Raw genomic sequence first — 22,518 nt, forward strand, 5'->3', positions numbered from 1 at the left:
GAGTATATATTATAAAATATTATAAAATTATTATTAAATATATATATATATATATATATATATATATATATATATATATATATATATATATATATATATATATATATATACACTGCGACCATTTTCTATAGACGCATGTAGAATTTAGCAGATTTACAGTGTTACAGTGGTAATAAAACTGTTCTAACGGTACTTTTGAATAAGTATATGTAGGAAAACAATGATCCATTATGCACCTGATTATTAATTGTCTTGATTGTATTAAAATAATTAAATTTTTAATATTCACGTGGCAATTTTCTATAGACGCACTAAAGTTCTTACGAGTTTTGACGAGCAATTTTCTATAGACGCACTAAAGTTTTTACGAGTTTTGTTGCAAATTTCTAATATTCTGTAGTATTTTTTATTTTGTGAGTCGAAATTAAGTTGAATTTAACCAAATGCCAAAAGGAAAGGTCCTTACCGTTATTTAAATAGGTCAAATATTAGCTTATTATCGAGACAAAGTTCCAAATCGAGAAATTGCTAGAAGATTGAAGAGATCAGATCACATTACCTGTAATTTCTTAAAAAATCCAACAGATTATGCTACAATCAAGAGGAAACCAAAGAAATCTAAGGTTTTAGGCCGTGAAAAACGCAGAATTGTTCAAATTCATCAAAAAGTTTGAAAACAATTAAGTCAGATTTGGGTTTAAATGTTTGCAAGGAGACGATTAGGAAAGGTCTTAAAGACAGCCCACACATTGTACGATCAAAAATGAATGAAGCACCAAATTTGAAGCCCGTTCACAAACAGAAACAGATGGAATTCGCCCAGGATAACATGGCACGCGATTGGGAACAAGTAAGAAATTTTAGATTAAATTTTCATAAATACGTAAGATCTCTAAACAGCTGAATATTTTTGTTTTCAATACCAGGTGATTTTTTCGGACGAGAAAAAGTTTAATCTTGATGGGCCTGATGGTTTTAGTGGCTACTGGCGTGATTTGAGGAGAGAACCCAAATATTTTTCGACAAGGAATTTCGGAGGTGGATCTTTGATGGTTTGGCTTGGATTTTGTGCAACAGGAAAGTTAAATTTAGCATTTACATCTTGCAAAATGAAAAGTTCTGAATACATTGATGTGCTAAAATTATGTTTGATTCCATTTAAAAACAAATGCCGACGCAAAAAATTTGTTTTTTAACAAGACAACGCTAGCATTCAGACTAGTAACAAGACTAAAGCTTGGTTTGAAGCTAAAAAATCAAGCAAATGTGGTGGCCTGCTTGCAGTCTAGATTTGAATCCTGTTGAAAACATCTGGGGAATCATTGTAAGACGTATCTATGCTGACCAGAAGTAATATAACTCTGTGGCAGAGCTAAAAGTAGCGGTATCAGAGTGTTGGGAAGATATGGAGTCAAAAGTGCTGGAAAACTTGGTGGGAAGTATGCCAAAACAAATTTATCAAGTAATTTAGCGCAAAAAAGATTCAATCGAGTACTAAAAACTTGATGAAAACACTTTTTTTTTATAGTTTTGTTAAAAAAATGTGAACTGCGTCTATAGAAAATAGTCAGCTATCTTTTGAATTTAATTAATTTATGATTAACCTCTTTTCAAATTTGATATTATTTTTTGATAATTTTTATTATTTTTTGAAACTTTATTTATAATTTATTGAAATACACTATAAAAAAGAAGTTAAGTAGGCTTTTAAGACATAATCCACATGCGCCTATAGAAAATGGTCGCAGTGTATATATATATATATATATATATATATATATATATATATATATATATATATATATATATATATATATATATATATATATACATATATACACACACATTTTAAAAATGTTTTCAAAATATTTCTGACACAATTTTCTGAAACTTTACAGCTTATTTATTACTTTACATCATTCATTTAGAAGGCTTTAAATGTGACTAAACTGGTCTTATAAGTAATTTTATACAAGCTTTTAAGGAAACTGTCAAACTAACATAAATTAAAATAATTGTGAGTAACAATTGTTGGTTGGGAAGAAACTAGTATAAAAATTAATTAAAAGGTTTATGCAACCTATTTTTTAACAACATTTTCCAGTATATCTTTTGATAAAACTAAATTAATAAAATGAGTAACATAAAGTGAATTTGTAATTGACACTTTAGTTATAAAGAAATAGTTTTCATTAAAAAAAACTTTTTTTAAAGTCTTCACCAAATATGGTTACTTTTTTATGATGCAAATTTTAGATCTGGATTAAGACTCCCCCCCCCCCCCCTTGTATTAAGGACTCGAGAGTACACACGATCCTGTATAAAACATTATATAAGTGGATTTTTTTACATTTGCATATAACATATGTGTTTATATACAAAGACAACTTTATTGCTATGCAATAAAGCTGCGCTTTACCAATCAGTAAAAGAATAAAATCTTATACTGATTGTTATTGGTAAAATGATTTTTTTTTCAATTACATGCATAAACTCAGTAGATCAGTGGTTTAATGCGCTGTCATCTGTGCCGTTTTGCAAGGGTTCAAATCCGACCCTAAACACAATATGTTTTCAATTTTTTCAATCTGACCATATATATTTATAGCAAAAATTTAAATATAGCAAAAAAAGTCTTGTAATTTTTAAAATAAAGTGTTAAAGTTTTTTGTAGCTACGCTTTTCTTTTTTTTTTGCCTACACAGCAGAATCTTCTGGAGTAGCAGGACTGCCTTATTAAATTTTTTCTTTATAAAGTCTCATACCATCATTTTTTTCAGACCATCCACAGTTTATTAGGACTAATTACCTGAGCACATTAATAACATAAGTATCTCAATCGTGACACATACGCAACAAATTTGTCTTAGTGAATTTTTAGTCTTTTTAAAAATCCTTTCGTTTGTATGTATACAATATCTACAAAACTTTAAAAGTGTTTTATTTTGTATTTTAAAAAAATCGAAAAAGATTAAAAAAAAAAGTCACCAGTGGTAGGTTTCATACCAGGGCTTTTTCGTTCAGAAGTTCTGCGAGCTAACCACTCGGCTGGCAAGCTGACTAATGAAAATTTTAAAACTATATAATAAATAAGACTTTATAAAATCGAAATAAATGCTATAGATCAAAATTAAGGAGATGTAGCCCCAATGCAATTTTCAAAAGTAAGTTAAATTGTACAACTTGATATATATTTTAGTATGTTTTATTACATAATTTGAAGTTTGCGTAAGTTAGATATTTGAAAACACTTTCGTTCACATTTTCTTATAACAAAAAAGTGCTGCGACTCTTTCTCCCCACCAACTCAGTTGCAATGGCTGCCAAGAGTTCTGTGTCAATCACGCTGAAAGGGGCACTGCTATTACTAAAACTGCTATTATTACTAAAACTAACAAGTTTGACAATAACATATATATATATATATATATATATATATATATATATATATATATATATATATATATATATATATATATATAAAAACTTGCATACCATTTATACCACGCATTGCATTTTCAACCAATGGCTTTCCAAGAATATTATAAATATTCTCAGTTGATGATGTAGAATCAAAGACTTCATCTAAAAAGATAAATCATATACAAAATTTTCAAGATACTTAAAGGCACCTAAAAAAATAAAAATATATAACAAAATTAAATAAAACATTTAATTTGTATATATATATATATATATATATATATATATATATATATATATATATATATATATATATATATATTTATATATATATATATATATATATATATATATATATATATATATATATATATATATATATATATATATATATATATATATAGCACATAAAAAAGCGCTTGCCAAAAAATAAGTGTTTTGTTTTAAAATGCAACAAAACTCATTATTCATTTGTTCAACTTTTATGAAACGTAGCCTTTTTTTACCAGTTTTTTTAAATTATTTTAGTTAGCATTTATTCAAAGCATTCTTTATTCTATTTTTATTTTAATATCTTAATAGCAGAAAAAAATGAATTTTTAAATCGCGCGGGCTAACTTAAAAATAACCATCCTGCTAGTGCTTTTTCATGCACTGGCATTAAATTTCAAATGGAGAAGAATGTATATACAGAAAAGCGTACTTAGTCAGCACTCAAACGCCATACTGAAATAGGAAGAAGCTGAGGGCTTCAGTACATACATCGACTAATATAGGGAGAATATGCATGAGAGATGCTACTACATCAACTGAAAGTTTGGGTTTGGCAACAATAAATTTATTTCACTATTCTTAGTTTTTATCTTCTTTTTGCTAAAAAAAACCATACGGATATAGGTAGGCAAAAAAAGTCAGCAAATGTATAAGATACTTATTAGATTTTATTTTATTCTTTGTAAATTTTATAATTGTACAAAAATATTTTATAAAAAGGATTATAATTCTTTGCATTATTCAAAGATTCGAATAATGCAAAGAATTACATGTCGAATAATAAAAGAAGTTTTGACAAGTGTTTCTGGTGGTCAATGCGTAATTTTCCCTTTAATTCAGTTGACAAAATTAAATCCCAGAGCAGGAATAAGCAGCTACCAGGTCAAAGTAATATTTTTTATAAAAGTAATTTTTGTGTTTTAAGACACCTATAAAATAATACAGTTGCATGACTTTATGAAACACTTCGGAGACTCTGGAATCTTGGGAGCTTTAGAATGCTGTGATTCCTGACTATTTAAACATTACAAAAACTACTTACCAAAATGATACTCTTTTTCTGTACTGTAAATTCTTTTATTATCTGCATTCCAATAACAAGCCTGGTTAGTTTGGATCTCTCTACACATAAAAACTATATTATATATATATAGATAAAGTTAATAAAAAAATGTAAACAAGTTATAAAAAAATAAAATTCTAACCATTAAAAAAAAAGTAACTACATAAAAATTGATAGCTATACTAATTTTGCATTTTTAACAATTGTACTTCCCTATGAAATTAGTAAAATGAAAATCGTTAAAATTGTTAATAATGTATCATTATCCAGGATATGAAGTTCCAAAAAGAAATCCAATTTTTAAGTCACAAAATCTCTACTTTGTTTTATTTTTTGGAGTCCATTAGATCTAAAAATACAGAGGCTTTAAAAACTTGGAAACTAATTTTTTTTAGATCAGAGTTCCTGGCTGCCATTTTACACAAGAACTCTGTGTTCAATATTGTAAGCACCAGTGTTAGCTTCATTTTTGTGACCGTAACGAAACGTAACGTAGTCAGACTTCATTTTCCCAAAAACCAAAATTGAACGTAACGAAATAATAATTCAACGAAGTTGAACAAAGTTGAACGAAGTTGAACAAAGTTGAACGAAGTTAAACAAAGTTGAGCAGGATAACTTAAAATATTGAAAACTTCATCACCAATTTGCAATTAGTAAATATATATGAATGTTGCCTCAACTAATAGTTTCAACCTAAGATTAGCAATGGTATTAGGTCAATTTAAGATGTAAATTAATTACCTTAATGCATGAAAAACTAGGATATCAAATGTACTAAATCAAAACTGAAAAAAGATAATCAGGACTTAATACTGGCTATTGCCACATTTGGGGACCTACATTTTATTTATTTTGACTAATTTTTAGTAAAAAACAAAAAGTTTAGTACTACTATTGCAGAGTTATTTCCAATCGTGTAAGCTATTTAATAAACAAAATTGAAATAAAAATTTTCCACATTTTCGCAGGCTTAGGCTCGACTTTCTAAAATCAGACTAAACTCTGGCTTTAACACCTTCTTAAATTTAATTTTGGTTATTTATACTAGCAATACAAATCAGTGGTTTTTAAAAGTTAATTAGGTTGTTCTAAAATGTATTTGGTTCAACTACGTTCAACTTTGTTCAACTACGTTTAACTAAGATGAATAATACAAAAAATACCGTAAATAAACGTAACGTAATTGAAACAAAACTACGTTACGTTTATTTACGTTCATTACGCTCAACTTCGTTGACCGTAGTTAAACGTAGTTGAACGAACGTAACACCGATGCTTACAATATTGATAAGTTCCCATATTTTAAACATCCTGATTTTTTAGCCTAAAGTCTAATATTCTAAACCTTTTTCAATAGAGTTTGGACATATTTAACCCTAATTTGAGCTATTATAAAAAATAAAAATAAATTTTTTAAATTGATAAATTAATTTCTAAAATGTAATAATTGTATCATAAAAATGTATAAACCCATCATTGTTAAACAATTTTGAAATCAACAGTTTATTTTATCTATTTCAGAGTAAATAAAATCCTTCACACAATTTGAATCACAAAAATTATACTTAGATTAATTAGGATGAAACTTGTTTTTGTTAATTTTTAAAATAGCACTAGCATTTCTCTAGAAATTTATATTTTGATCCAATAATTTTATTTATGTATTGCCACATTTGATTAGTTGCTTTAGAAAAAAACTACTTGACTATATCAACAATTGGTTATTGAAAATTTATTTTATTCATATACTAAGTTATATATTTTGTTTTGAAGTTTTTAAATAGTTAAAGCATTTTTAAAATCATTTAAACACATAAAATGATCCATATATAATCAATTGTTGACAATGTCAATTTTAAATGCTTTGACTTTCGTCCAAGATTTCTGTGTTGTTTAAAAGCCAAAACCATTAAATTAATTGCGAATAAAAATTTTTTTTAAATACCGCAAAAACGCAAACTTAATTTGAATGTGTTGAATGTGCTATAAAAACCACACAAATTAAAGAGAAAATTAAAAATAAACAAACCATAAACTGAAAAATTAAACGAAAAATAAATAAAGGATAAACCAGAGAAAATAAAAGCATAAAATAAATATATTTTTCAATTTAAAAGTGACTTAATAAGACAAACTTTATTTAAAAGCTTTTCAATTAATAATTTAAAGCTAATAGTTTTTTCCTATATTGCCACGTTGTTATAGCACTTAGGTTGATTAATTGTGACATTTATATTGCCACATTGATGAAGCACTTAGGTTGATTAATTGTGACATTCATGAGGTGCGACTATTATACCGACATTGGATGAGGACTCAAATCCTACTAACTGATAAATTTTTTTTTTCATGTTTTATTTGCTTTGTAGATATTAGAAAATAAACTTTGTTTCAAATTTTTAATAATTAAGTTTCAAAATAATTAAGCTTGGATTAAATAACTTTGAAACTTCAATTTTTTCTAAACTCTTGTAGTGAAACACTTTTTTATTAAAATAAAAACGTATTAACTTAATGCTTTTATTTTATCTGGTTTATTTTTTATTCATTTTATCATTCGTTAAAATTTTTAATTTTTCAGTTTAGTTTTTTATTTTATTGTATTTTATTTCTCTTCCTAGTTTATAGTTTATTTTTGTTTCTAAGTTTTAGTTTACATTTTTTTATTAAGCGCGTTTTTTAAAATCGCTACCTTAAAACATGCAAGGAGCCATGGCCAAGTTTTCAAAACAAAATATAGTCATATAAGGTGTGCAACTATGTTTCCTGAGAAGGCTTGATACCCATATAAAAATTACGAAATCATTAAAAAATTCCTTTAAAGTCTTATCTATATTTGCTTTATACTTGAAACAAACTGTAACGTAATTGTTGTAAATGTAAATGCTTTATAAACCAGTTATTGAATCCCATAGTCGCATGAGTTATTGAATCCCATAGCCGCTAAAAATCACAATATTATAAAAAATTTTGGGAACTTTAATGTGCTACAGTTCAATACCTACAGACAGGCAGTGCAAATTTTTTGTAACTTTTGTGTAATTAGGGTAACCACTTGTGGTAAAAAGCAAAATTCTGCATTAAAAGTTAGTTAAACATTTGCAGCAGCCTATTAAAATATCACTTTTTTAAAAAAATATGATAAATTACATTCACTTTGCAGGCATATAAAATAGTATAAACAGTTAAAATAAACTATGAAACTTTTTACAGTAAAAGATCTATAAATATAGACAATCCTTTTAAAGAATTTAAAGACCTATACTCTATCATATGATATGATTATAGCCTTATGACATAAGTGTATATTTTTAACTTTTTTCTAAAATATACTCAGTTTTACCTTAGATGATATAATCATTGTCTTAATTCAATTTATTTGATTTTGGAATATCTATTTAGTTTTATGCATATAATATAATTTACATATCATTATAATTTGAGTGTAAAACACTTCAATTGCATTAAGAGTTGGTTTTAAAATCTAAATCTAAAGTTTAAAGACTATCTTTATTGGTAATATCTCCACTCAAAAATGAAAGTAAATGCGATAAATTAGGATGTGGAAAGCAAAATGTTAAAAAACTGGATACAAGTATGACAAACCTAGTAGCATCAGCATTGGATATAGACCGGAAAAAATAAATTTGTTAAAAACAGAATACAATAATAAAACCTAGAAAACTAAAAGAAATTAATTTTGGATTTTAGCAAAATACAAATCAAATAAATTTAACTTACTGATAGCCAGTAAATACAAAATATTGCATATTTATTTTTTTAATGAAAGTAGTTTTTAAAGAAAAGTTTTATAAAAGTTTCATAACATTTTTCATTTTATCAAAACCATCATAAACAAATGCTTTATAAATTGAAATGCAACATAATATTTTGATATAACCACTAAAAACAAATTAAAAGAGAGTAAAACCTAAACATGTGATCCAAATTTTATGTAAAGACGACAACTTAATAAAATTTTTACAGGAAAAGTATTTTTTATAAGGTAACTATTTCTGATAAAGGGTATAACCTTTCCGAAAATAATGGATTTAGCAACTTGATATTTTAAAAAACAAAAAGCAGTAATGATTCAAATCATAAGTAAAAAACTAAACAGGGGTGAAAGATTAAGTTAATCTTTCTTTTTTAAATCTGGAACAAGTTAGAACAATCAGAAGTTCAGAAGTTGTGATGCAAAACAAATTACAAAAAGACAAAAGAAATTCAAAAGGTTGTAGATTTTTATAGATAGCGACCCAACAAAGATAGTACTTTATAATTCACTACTCTTTTTTAGAGGTTTCAGTTTAAGTTATTTTACTTATATCTTTTTCAACCAATCTTTCCAGCAGGTGAAACATGAAATAGAAACTGTTAAAAACAAATTAAAAATTGCATCTTTTTTCATTTTTTTACCTTTTTCAAAACATTTAAAAACCTTCCAAAAATGAGGAGGTCCTAAACTTTATGCAGTCGTATCTTTGAGTGTCAAAATATATTTTAACAAAACTTTGAAACCTAATTACAATTTATGATAAGATTCAAGATATTTTTTTTTTTTTTTTAAAATTAAAGTCCCTATAACACGGATGCAGTTTTTTAAGAGTATTTCTGTGTTCTAATTGCCTAAACTTTTTGCAAAATATTATCATTTAAACCAATAATAGTTGCAATTATCTTCTTGTCAAAAATCTATTTGGAATGTAAAAAACTTTCTCTCTAACAAATTCAGACAAATGAAATGCCACAAACAATACCTTAAATATTATAATGTGTTACAAAAAAGATATGATACTTTTTTGTAACACATTATAATATTTAAGGTTCTGTTTTCTGGAGAATTGTTTTGCTGATAGATATGAAAGTAATGGTTTCAAATTGGAAATAGCAGCAGCGCAATGTGAAGAAAACCATGGAGAAGAGCAAGACTTGATTTAAAATCGTCAAGAGGGAGAAAAAGATTCCATGCCAGCCTGAATCCAAGAAGTTATGTAAGAAGCACATTTGTCAGCAGGAAGACAAAAGATTTCTACCCAAGGGCCATCGTGAAAATCACGGAAAGAGACCTCAGCTCTAAGGTAGTTGTAAGAGGTATGATGAAAAGGGGATTCTGATTATGAAGAAGATTAAGATAAAAGTTTTAGAGAGATTAAACCGTGATTAGAAACACCTAAGGATGAATGTGAAGAAACTAAGCAATGACTAGGATCAGAAACAAGACATATGTCGAGAAGAGAAGGCAAATGATTCAGATTGGCCGGAAAGCGATTTGGAAAGTTGACTAATTGTATTATAAAATGAGAAAGATAAAAGTTGTGGGCCTTAACACCTGCAAAGTCACTGACATTAGAGCCAAGCCACTTAGTGTGACGATTAAAGTCACCAACCATAACGATGTTGGTTAAATGATAAAGATAATCAGAAAAAACATCGAAAAGTATGGAGTCTTGAGATGAAAGAGAGCTATATAGAACAAAGAGAAAGGTGATAAAGTGAAGTGGTCTCGACAATACACACCAATAGTACAACCAGGGATAGTATACATGTGCAAAATGGCACTGTTAGTAATCTGATATTTTACAGTTGTTGATGGAAACAGCCTCTCTAGAGCTATAGAGCTACTTTCTCTTAGCTCTCTCTGAGAGCTATAGAGCTACCTTAGAGTTTTGGGAAACCTGATTACCAGCCAGCCTCAGAACCATAAAACTGAGTTTTAGAGCTGTACCCTCATTAGGAGATAATAGAATGAGTAGCCTAAATATAAAAACAGAGATACAAACAAAACTCATGAATTGAGTCAAGAAATATCCAGCATTCTAAAACCTGAACTGGAAACGATCTATTATAAATATATCTATGCCAGCCTAATAGATAAAGAAGGGGTACGATCTTGGTCAACAGATAGAATCATACTACTACTACTACTACTACTACTACTACTACTACTACTACTAATACTACTACTACTACTACTACTGCAGAAATCAGAAAATCTTACTATTAGCCTACCTTAGAACCATTAAACTGAATTTTTATAGCTGTTAAGAGATAAAAACTAGATTTACATACCCACCACCAAGAAAGTATATTAATGCATGTGATGAATTAAATCGCCCAGCGCAATATTTTTCACTTATAAAACTGAAACACGTTATTAACAAGAGCTATTATGCACATTCAACATCAAGCCTTCGAGAGCGATAATTCAGGTTTGAAAATTGGTTCCCATGGGGTATCCAAAAATTATGTATGCGGGTATGGTGAGGGGATCACCCAAAAGCGTACCAGTGCGAAAAGTGCTTAAAAGGGAAAAGGTGGGCGATTTGTTGTTTGAATTTTTTTCATGTGAAGTCCTGGAAGTCAGACAAAAAAGCTTTAGTTTTTTCATTAATGTATTTGTCTATGTATCGGAAGAATATATATATTCTGCGGTTTTGATATTAAATAAAAACAATAAAATATTGCGTAGTTTGATTTGTTTTATAGCCATTCTCAAAATTTAAAAATACATTTCAAATCAAGTTTTCAGTTGAATTATTACTTTAAAAAGTATTCATCTTAACAAATAAATAATAAAAAAGATTATTTATAGATTTTTATTCAACTTATTACTAAAATTTTAATAATAAGTTGAATTGTCATTAAAAAATATTTAACACGTGATTTTTTAAGTTTTCTTGTTCCACATTCCAAATTTGTGGTTTAAAACTTATGATTTTTCAAAATTCTATCTAATATATAATATTATAATAGATGAAGAAATTTGATGACTTAGATGATGATTTGTCTGAGAGAATTGTAGGTAGAAAATTATGCCATGAATGGTATGATACTCAACAATCTAAGTCTGTCGAGTATGATAGTAGAGTAGAAAAAGTACAAAAAAAATTTTGCAAGATAGAATTTACATTACATAGTATTTCTTACATTACATAGTATTTCTTCATAGAATTAGCATTGCATAGTATTTCTTACCGGCAAAAAAACGAAATAGATTCTGAAGCTGTTGATTATTGCATGAAAAAATTCCAGCTTGCTGCTGATGTTGTTTCAGGAGAATTAATATACTCTTAATGTTAATGTGTATTATTTTCACAATTGTAATATTTAATAGTGCCAAAATAGATATTGCAAGACTTTGGGCTTTTGAAAAAGGTATGGCAAGTGATGAAACTTGCAAAATAAATACAGCAAATAATGTGACTTGCAGAAAGGTATAAAGCGAGTGATGAGACTTGCAAAACAGATACTTTAAGTGTTGTGACTAGCTAAAAGGCATTGCAAGTTATGAAACTCACATAAAATTTTTGATGGCTGCGGCTTACTTTTGCGTGGTGTCTATCATTAAAAATTATTAATATATAGTTTTGTTATTGGAATTTTAATTTAAATCATTTACTAAAAGCTAAAACTAAAAAATTAGTTTTTAAATACATCTTCAATGTAATCAAATATTATTTCTTGTTAATGAGATTTTTATAAATTCCTTATTTTAAAATAGTAACCTTATTTTAGCTTTTAATTATTTTTCCATTAAGCTATATGAAATATTCTAGTTATAGTAGACTTTCAATACCAGTTGTATAATGTTACTTTATAATGTTGGGTTGTATTACTTTATATTGCTGTATGTATAATATTATTTTGGAAACTTATCGCAAATATAATCTAATTTTAATTTCTAAATAATCTTTTATAATTAGATTAAGAGGGGCAACTATCTCATCACCTAAAGAAATGGACACAACACAGATAAATAGGTAAAATTTGTAAGCGTATTTTTAATAATATTTCACATTCTATAATGATAAAAATAATTATAATATTGAAACATTCTTTGATTTTAGGTTAAGGAAATATGTATTTTTTTGTGTAAAGATGGGGGAGCATCTCCCACTCCAGCTACACAAGGTGACATGATTATTTTCTTAAAAAATAATTGTTAAGTAAATATATATATGAGGTATCATTGCTGCATCTAAATTTTCTTTTGGTAACTTTAGCGTGCAGTAATAGCAATTGAAAAAAAAAGTTTCGGGTCAGAGGCAGAGGAAAAGGACTTTATGTCTCTCACCCACTATGTCAAACTATACACCACTAATATATATTTTGTAATCGTAATGAATATCTTTTTATTAAACAATTACAACAAATTTCATTTGTTGTAATTGTTATAGTACAGGGTTCATGGCAGTTTTGAAATCCATTTTCCCTGAGTTTTCCTTGATAATTCCCTGATTTTCCTATATTTTTAAGAATTTTTTCCCTGAATTCATGCGGTAAAAAGTACATATTTTTCCTTTTTTATGTTGAAGGATATATTACTTTCGCAACTGAATACTGGTTCCTAAAACAAATAGTTACTACAGTAATCCATTTATCTAAACATATAGCTACTATATCTTATAAATGTTATAAAACCACTGTAGTGAGCAACTTTCAATATTAAAAAAGATTCAAAAACTGGATACTGTAAAGTAATTTCAATCAGAAATATTAAAATAAAAAATATTCCCTGAGTTTTCCCTGATTTTAGAGATTTTAAAGAAAAATTCTTTGACTTTTCCAGGTATTCCCTGATTTTTTAATTTTAAAAACTTTTCTCTGGTTTTCTAGGTTTTCCCTGAGTACCATGAACCCTGTAGTAGTTTTACCTAAAAAAATATTCATTAGAATAATTTTTTTTTTTATACTAAGGTGTATTAAACCATCACCACCATATCTACCCTAACTTTTAGATACAACTCTAATATTTCCTTAAGGTGTAAAATAAAATGATAACAACTTTTTATATATAACAACTATTAACTTCATTTAAATACACTCTTTTATGGATAAAACTTGCATTTATTGAGGTTTATAAAGGTTGTGGTGCCTTTTCTAACACCCTGGATATGCCCGTTGACAAGTGACTAATGTAATAATATAGCCCTCATATACGCTTAACTTTTGATACCAAGATATAGTTTTTTAGATAGGTATTGACAAAGTACTAATGATTTTACTTTAGAAAAATTCAATTTTGACTACTATTTATTAAAAAATCTATTTATTGAAAAATAGGTACTTATAACGCCATAACTTTGGTAGGTTTGCTTACCTTTAAAATTCTGTATTGAAGCCCTTTCTAATGATATATAAGAACCTAGTATATTATTAATTTGAAAATTTCATGTCACATAGGTAAAATAGATTAGCTCATCTGTTATACCAATTTGTATATATAGCTTTTAGTAATTTTTAAAGTATAATTGCGAGTAAAACTCATTTCTTATCGTAAACAATTTAATGTTGTTTTTATGTTTGTTTTTTTAGTTTTTTTTTTGTAAAATTGAACCTAATTTTTTAAAAAATGAATGAAATATTAGAGTGATATATAACCTGTCAACTTGAAGTAATAGTTGAACATTGGAAAAATTTGATTATTATTAAAAATTTGATAATTTGGTAATAAAAAGTTCATAGTCAGAAAACTGGGAAAATTTTAACTAGGAAAAATTAACTTAAAAAATTCATTATACCTGCGTATTAAGGGTCTTATTCTTATACCAACTTGAATATTAGTCGTATCCATGGCTAAATAATATATAAAAACTTTCTCATCTAAACTAAAATTTCAATTATAATATTTAGTAAAATACGAAAACAACTTAATAAAAACGCGCTAAAAACATAGCCGTACGCCGAATTTAAAATATTGCTTACTTAAACAATGAAAGTAACTTAATTTTGTCTGTCTTGGGTTATTTTACTTTAAAAAATAATCGTTAAGTAAATATATATACAAGTTAGATTGCCTTGAATATTTTGATTTGCATTTCATAAATCTAGTTCGGAAATATAAACAGAGTTTGATTTAAAACTTTAGCAGTTATATGCACACAAAAAATTTTTTGGAAGGTTTTAACTACTTTGCTTGTTTCCGTTTTAAATTAAACACAGTGTTATAAAATGGGTTCTAACCTTGACTTTCTGACCCGAGAAAACCCTTTTGTGGAATGATAGCCCACACTATGGGGATCACTTGGATATAAGTATTAAAATCAGATTACAATGTCCTGGCAAGTTATTGATGTTTAAATTTTCTGAATTTATTGATTACACACACATTCGAAATGACAGCTTGTTTTGCATTTTTACAGTAAGATATAATTTTAAATTCAAGTAAACAAACATACTGTAGCATAAAGAGCATTATGTTTTATGAAAACATAAAAAAAAGTTGAAAAATTAAAAGATATCAAGAAGATAAGTTTTCTTTATTACCAAACAAATATAATATTTTTTTATTCTTCTGTTTTTCTGTTTAACTTTTCATAAAAATTATTTTTAACTGTGAAAATAAGACAGTTTTTGAATTTCGGGAAAATTTCGGGAAAATAAAAATTTCGGGAAAAGGCATGATTTATTTACTTTATTCACGAGAGCAAAACTGCGCACATCTGAATTTTACAAAAATACAAATACAGCAAAAAACCACCAAGACTGCAGGAAAACTGTCTGTTTTCTTGCTCAGTAAATGTCAGAAGGAACTGACACCTTTCCTAAAAGAAAAATGCCAAACAATACTCAATGAGAGGATCGATTTTAGTAATGACAAAAAAATTCCACTTGGAATTTGTGAAAAGTGTCGTTCTTGTTTAAGAAAGAATTCTGGAGAACACATCACTCTCCATCACTTTACAATTTTGAGACTATAAAAATTCGACCTCAAACTAGAGACACACAATGTGACTGTTTGATTTGTTCTGTTGGAAAACTGAGAAATAATGGTCAACAGAAAACTCAGCTTTTGCAGAGCTCAGCACAAAATACTCCATGTTCAACTGTCCAAAAACGATGCTCTGACTGTTTTTCAATTATTGGAAGAGGATTACCTCATCATTGCACAAAGGGCACTTTGCGAAATAACCTTGTTGCTGTTGCAACCAAGGATCCTGTTGCATCTGAACGAGTTGCTGCTCTTGTTGTTTCAAGTAAGGATTCTTCTCCACATGGCACTGTTCGATTGAGTCAACCACAAGGTGAAGAATGCTTCCAATAATGCAAGGTAAAAGTTTAACTTTCATGAAAAGATATTTTAGAAATTTCGAAATTAAACAATATCTGCATTTATTTTAGGTTCCTCATCAGCTAGAAAACTATTTCCTCCGAACCCATCAATTAGTATAAAAGAACTTGTTCAAGTTCAGGCAAACACAGGGCTTTCAAACAATGGCATCAAGAGACTAGCTGCTACAATTAATAATCTCAGCTTACAACATATTGTTGAGAAAAACTATGCTGTAAAATTTGATGCAGTTAGTAAGCAGCTTTCTCACCATTTCACGAGTTCATTGATTAAAGATTATGCTGGATGTGGAAGGACTGTCATTCATTGCAAGGACTTCAGAGAGCTTAAAAATGAACTCATTTCTATGAGAAGCACATCAAACAATCATATTGTGAAAGTTGGAATTGACGGTGGGAGAGGATTCCTGAAAGTAAGCCTTGGAGTTATTGAATTAAATCGTGAACCTAACACTCCCCCAGCAAAACTCAATTGCACAAACAAGTTTTTCAAGGACACTGGAGTTAAGCGGCAACTTATTATTGCTGTCTCTGAGGACCTGCAAGAAAACTACTCAAATGTGTCTCAAATTTTCGAATTGATCAATATGAGAGACAAAGATTTTGTTTTGTCCTGTGACCTAAAACTGGCAAATATAATTTGTGGTCTCCAAGCACACTCAAGCGCACACCCCTGCACCTGGTGTGAGTCAAGTGCAAAGGACCTTTTAAATCAAGGAAAATTAAGAACTTTCCAATCTCTTGATCAGAATGTCTCACTTTTCAATGCAGCAAGATCAAACATCAAAAGAGCTCGTGATTACATGAATGTTGTTCATTCTCCTGTATTTGATCATCTAAAAAAAAAAAAAAAAAATCTTGTTGGTAAAATTTTTTTTTTTAATTTTACCCCCCCCCCCCCCCCCACGTCTTTGTCGTTCGGTATGGCCCTGTCAATAACTTGCCAGGACGTTGTAATCTGATTTTGATATCTATATCCAAGTGATCCCCATAGTGTGGCTATCATTCCACAAAAGGATTTTCTCGGGTCAGAAAGTCAAGGTTAGAACCCATTTTATAACACTGTGTAAAATTTCATGTGTAGGATTTTTGAAGTAAAAGTTGTTCAGCGAAGATGCATCACGATGCATTCTGAAAGATTTAACGATAATGTTATTGTGCCCAACATTGGGGTTGTTTTTTGTTTTTTTGTTGTTGATATGGTTAGACATAGCCTCTTCGGATATTAAGATACTGCAAAGATTCCCGCGCAATACGTTCACCTGCAATAGAATTTCGGTTGAATACGACTTTTATTTCAAAAATAGGCTTTATCCTAGGCTTTTCCGTAAAGGATTTTATGGCCTCTTTTATGGTCGATAGCAGTTTTACATCTGGTAATTGGTATAATTGTTGACTGTTTTGTCTGCAATTAGCTTACAATTTATGTATAAAATTTTATAAAGCTGTTTTTCTGTTAATGTTATCAACATTAAATTAGGGCCGCCCCAAGAAAGAACTAAAGGTCCAACTTCAGGGTCAAAACTTCCCGACTAATTTTAAATAAAATTTTCCAAGGGAGTTAGACACTTTTTTCCCCCCACCCCAAGGTATGGCCCAGCATTAAATATATGTCACCTAGACATGTTGCAAATTTATAATGCTTTCTTAGATTTTTTCTACCATTAGCGTCAAGAGATTATTACTCTTCTGATAGAAGAAAACTGATCCGTATCTAAACTTTCTATAATTTCGCTGAAAATTACTATTCTCAGATTAAAAATATCAACTTTTCTAAATTGTGAAAAACCCTGGGATGATAATATCTATTGGATGAGAATATATTTCTGCAACATTATTTAAGTAAAATTCAAAGAAATTGTTAATTGAATACAAAGTTGAGAATATCTCTTTAATTTCTCTTGGAGCCATCTTACTTTTATCTTGATATTTTATCATACTTTTTTGCTTAACTTCTTTTTTTATTTCATCTTTCAGTTTACATTGGTTACATATCGTGTAATAAAAACTTGGAATCTGGAAAAAGATCATAATAATCTTGTCGCCAGAACCATATAAAGATTGTAATGCAGTTAAATATAATACAATTAATTTAAATCAAAATAACTACTTTTTTTTTTTAACATCATCGCTTCCATTAAAGTTCCAAGCAACATAAGAGTTGGAAGTTACTGGAAGAGAAAAGATAAGGTTATAGAGTAAAGATAACGATTGACAGACGACTTAAAATTATGCAAATTATATGAATCAGGAAAGCAAAAAGAAGGAAGCGAATTCCAAAAAAGTGATGCTGGAGCAAAAAAACTAGAGGAATAAGAGATTATTGAGCACTTAATAACATTCACAGTAAAAGGATGAGACTTATTTGAATGACGAGTAATATGAGAATGAATTTTAGTAGATGACTTAAGAGACGCTGGCTTTTTAGAGTGCCCATTATAGTATTTGTAAAAAATAAAAAGAGAAGCAACATTACGACGATGCGAAAATGGTTTAAAAATTGGCTGCAAGAGCAGGTCCAACTATGCTTACAATCCGTTTTCTACCTAGTCTGAAAGATAAATATAATTAAAAAAAAAATGGTCAAAAATATTTTAACATACTATCCGTTGAAAAAAAAAAATTGACCAAAACCAAAATTAGACTGAAAAATTTTTTCCAAAAGATAAGATGCTCGATAAGTTATACAAAATTGGGCTGAACAACTTTATTCCAAAGGTAAGGTGCTCGATAAGCTATACAAAATTGATTAAACTTTGATCGACAAAAGGGTTTATTGAAATAGCTATTACATCGCAAACTATATTTATTAAAAACATTTAAAGCAATTGCTTTAAGTGTACGTACACTAGTATGTTTACATAGTGTATGTATACACTAATGGTAAAAATATTTAATAATACGTTATTCATACAATAAAACGTAAAACATAAGTTGTTATAAGGTATTATAATATAAAGTTCACAGACGTTTAAAACATTAATATCTTTAAATAAAGGTTTTGTGTTTGAAAAACGATTTGAAAAATATACTTACCGAATTGCATGTTTCTGATTGCGATAAAGACGTCTTATTTTATTTTTGCCTGTTAATTTCCCAGTCAATATTTGCATAGTTTATGTTGCTATGAGTAAATGAGTAGTATAGTTGTTTTAAATTATTTTTATTTAAATAATTTTTAGCCTTATATAGGATTCCAATACTTTTTGCAACTTTTGTTGGTATGTAGTGGATTTGGGGTTTCCATGACAGACGTTCATCAAGATATATACTAAGGAACTTTAAATGAAATCTTCTTTGATTTCTACTTTATCAATAAAATGTTAATGCAAATCTTTTGGCAAAAGACATTTTTTTAATAGGGGGATAATTATTAACATTAGATTTATCGCCGTCTTTGTGAATCAGTAAAACTTTGAAGATTTATAGAGAAAACCCCTTGCTGTATAGATGCTTGGAAAACTTTAAGAAGATTATCTTTCAAGTTTTCACAGCAGTCTATAATTATGTTTCTGTTTAGTCCGTCCGTCCCGAATGCTTTGTTACCTTTTTAGAGATTTGAACGCTCTTCCAAACTTTTTAATAGATAAAAACAATAAACCATAGTGAAAAGTGAATTATTGGTAGATTTTAAAAGATGATGAAAGAATGTATCAGTAGAAGGAATCCCATTCGTAATTTGCTTCCGATATCAGTAAAGTACTTATTGAACTCATTTGCTATTTCATTCGGTTCACATAGACATACGTTGTTTATTTTTGGTTGGACATGTTTTCTGTTTCCCTATTATTTCTTTTAATATTTTCCATAAATGTTTTGAACCATTTTTATATTTAGTAATTAAATTAGGGTAATAATTTTTTCAATTATTTACGAATTTTTTCAAATAGAAGTTTGTAGCTTTTATACATCTGTAGATTTGAATTGGATTTTAATTAATGTATTTTATATATAATTTTTTTTTAATTTTTAAAGATTTTATAAGTCCCTTGGTAATGCAAGGACTATTTTATGTTTTTGGTTCCAGAATTTTTTCTGGGACTGGAGTATTTTAATCGTACACTGAGTGGATTGTATTAAAGAACTTGTTATTGATTACATCTCACGGAACGTTACATAAGTTGAGCATGTCGACGTTGAATTGTTTTTTGCAGCCGAAATATTGTAATATTTATATTTATTATTATATTTTATTTTATTTTATTTTTTTTTAAACATTTCAGTTTACATTTGTTAGTTCGTTTTTTCAATATAATGAGAGCAGAGAATAAAAGTTAATACAATTTATAAAGTAAGCAAATGCTACTAACATTTAAAAAACTAGGTATCTGAAAGAAGATCAGTAAGATCTTATTGTCAGAACCTTATACTAGTATAAACAAAATATTAGGTTATAAAGTAGCTATAAGTACAACATAATAAAATAAAATTTACATACACATATCACTTTGTAGTGTAGCTAATAAAGTTTAATACGTATTTCCATAATATAAAAATTATTGTAAAATTTTGATAATATTGGAGAGTAAAAGATTTTTCAGCCTAATTTTAAAAAGATGCAAAGAAGTAGGTAGATCAAAATTGAAATTAGGCAAAACAATTTTATTTCGAAAATGGGGTGCGCGATAATCAATGCAAAATTGGTAAAAAATTTGTTCGACAAAAAGGCTCATATAGAAGGTTGGTATTTCTTCGAGAGTATTTATAGGTAGGTTTCGAGGTAATTAGATCATTAAAAACGGCAGGAGAAAGATTATTTTTACTTATATATACAAAGCATAAAATATTAAAAATATTGAGTTCGTAAATTTCAAGTATTCTCATTTCAGAAAAAAGTTGTTTGGAGTGAGAAAAACGATCAGAAAAATTAATTACACGTGTTGCATGTTTCTGACGGCAATCGAGAGATTATAACTTACTTTTTTCAGTGCTTGCCCAAGCAATATTTACTTAATTCATATAGCTATGAATGAACGCATAATAAAGTTGGGATAAAATCTTTTTATTTATACAGATTATGGCCTTATAAAAAATTTCAATATTTTTAGAAACTTTAGTACCAACATAATCAATATGCTGCTTCCGTGTGATGTTCTCATCAAGGAAAACATCTAAAAGTTTTATGACGCAATCTCTTTTTATTTCAATTTGGTCAATAAAGATATTAGGTAGAGCTGGGGGTAAATAACGCTTTTTAGTTATCGAATGAAAAAAAATACATTTTCGTTTTTTTTAATATTATGGGTAAGTTTATTGCATTTAAACCAGTTAGAAATATTTTTGAATTCGTCATTTATAGTAGTAAAGAGTTTATTAATATTGTTATCAGATAAAAATAAATTAATATCATCCGTAAACATAATACTTAAAAAATAAGACGCTTTATGCAAATCATTAATGTAGATTAAAAGTGGCCCCAAAATTGATCCTTGTGGAACACCTCATGAAATATCTAAAACATATTTTTGATAAGGATTGTTTAAAGAAACAAACTGTTTTCGGTTTGTTAAATAACTTTGGAACCATTTTAAATATTTTAAATTACGCCATTCACTCTATAATATTTAAGTTTATGAATCAAAATGCCATGATTCACTGTATCAAATGCTTTTGATAAATATAAAAAAATACCTAAAGTGAATTGTAAATTTTTGAAAGAGTTAAAGATTTTACGGACGGATGATTGCATGCTTAGTCTATTTTTTTTTGAAACTAAACTAATTTTTATAAAAAAATTATTTTCCTTAAAATAAGTATATAATCTATTGTAAATAATTTTTTCTAAGATTTTTAAAAATGTTTATATAATAGAGATAGGTCGGTAGTTACAGGTATTATCTCTGTCTCCTTCTTTGTATAATGGGATTATCTTAGCAATTTTTAACTAATCAAGAAAAACTTCTTGTTGTATTGACGCTTTGAAAATTTTAAAGAGAATATCTTTTAATTGTTCAAAGCATTCTTAGACTATGTTTCCATTTATTTCATCAACTCCAGAGACTTTGTGTTTTTTTAATATATTTAAATGACACTTGAAACTCCTCAAATGATAGCTCAGAAGATAATTTATTGGAGCAAGTGCAATCATCCATCGGTGTTAAAAAGTTATTGAACATAACTTGGGTATTAGGAATTTTATTTGCCAGTTTGGAACCGATGTCAATGAAGAATTTGTTAAACTCATGAGCTATTAATCTAGGTTCAAAAACATCTTTGTTATCCACTCTAATCACCCGCGGTAGGGAGCCTGAGCAAGTTTTTTTTTTTCTATCAATTATTATTTTTCAAGTGAGTTTAAAGTCGTTCTTAACATTTTCAATTAATTTTGAGTAGAAATTCTTTTTGAAGTTTTTAAGAGTTTTTTCAAATAGATATTTGTAATCTTTGTAAAATTTTTCAATTAAAGGTGTTTTTGTTCTTAAGTATTTATATATAGCTTTTTGTTTGACCTTAGATGATTTTTTAAAACCCTTACTTATACTTATACCTTAGTTATCCAAGGAGCATTTAAGCTTTTTTGATTTAGTGTTTTTTCGCAAATAGAAAAATTGGCATCATAGACAGAATAAAATGTTTTAAAAAAATTTTCATAAATTTTAATTGCGTCGTCATTAAAATTTATAGGTTTCCAATGAAGCAGTTTAAACTGTTCAATATTGTTCATATTATATTATAAATATTGT

At 27.9% G+C, this 22,518-nt stretch overlaps 1 protein-coding gene across 1 annotated transcript; it reads right to left on the reverse strand.

Moving 5' to 3' along the window:
- Nucleotides 1–3,036: 3,036 nt before the first annotated feature.
- LOC136085500 (uncharacterized) lies at nt 3,037–14,416 on the reverse strand. The gene is made up of 4 exons (XM_065806814.1): nt 14,287–14,416; nt 4,739–4,818; nt 3,488–3,585; nt 3,037–3,060 (listed from the first exon to the last, which is right to left on the reverse strand). The coding sequence occupies exons 1-4, from the start codon at nt 14,337–14,339 to the stop codon at nt 3,037–3,039; spliced, it is 255 nt and encodes an 84-aa protein (XP_065662886.1). The 5' UTR covers nt 14,340–14,416.
- Nucleotides 14,417–22,518: the final 8,102 nt, after the last annotated feature.

The sequence above is a fragment of the Hydra vulgaris genome, chromosome 09 (genome assembly GCF_038396675.1).
Source record: "Hydra vulgaris chromosome 09, alternate assembly HydraT2T_AEP".
NCBI lineage: Eukaryota > Metazoa > Cnidaria > Hydrozoa > Anthoathecata > Hydridae > Hydra > Hydra vulgaris.

Coding starts and splice junctions, on each gene's coding strand:
- LOC136085500 (XM_065806814.1), bottom strand. CDS start 14,339: ATGGATACGACTAATATTCAAGTTGGTATAAGAATAAGACCCTTAATA. Junction 4,819..14,286: donor ATAAGACCCTTAATACGCAG/GTATAATGAATT, acceptor TTTTATGTGTAG/AGAGATCCAAACTAACCAGG. Junction 3,061..3,487: donor GTGGTATAAATGGTATGCAA/GTTTTTATATAT, acceptor AATTTTCATTAG/TCAGCTTGCCAGCCGAGTGG.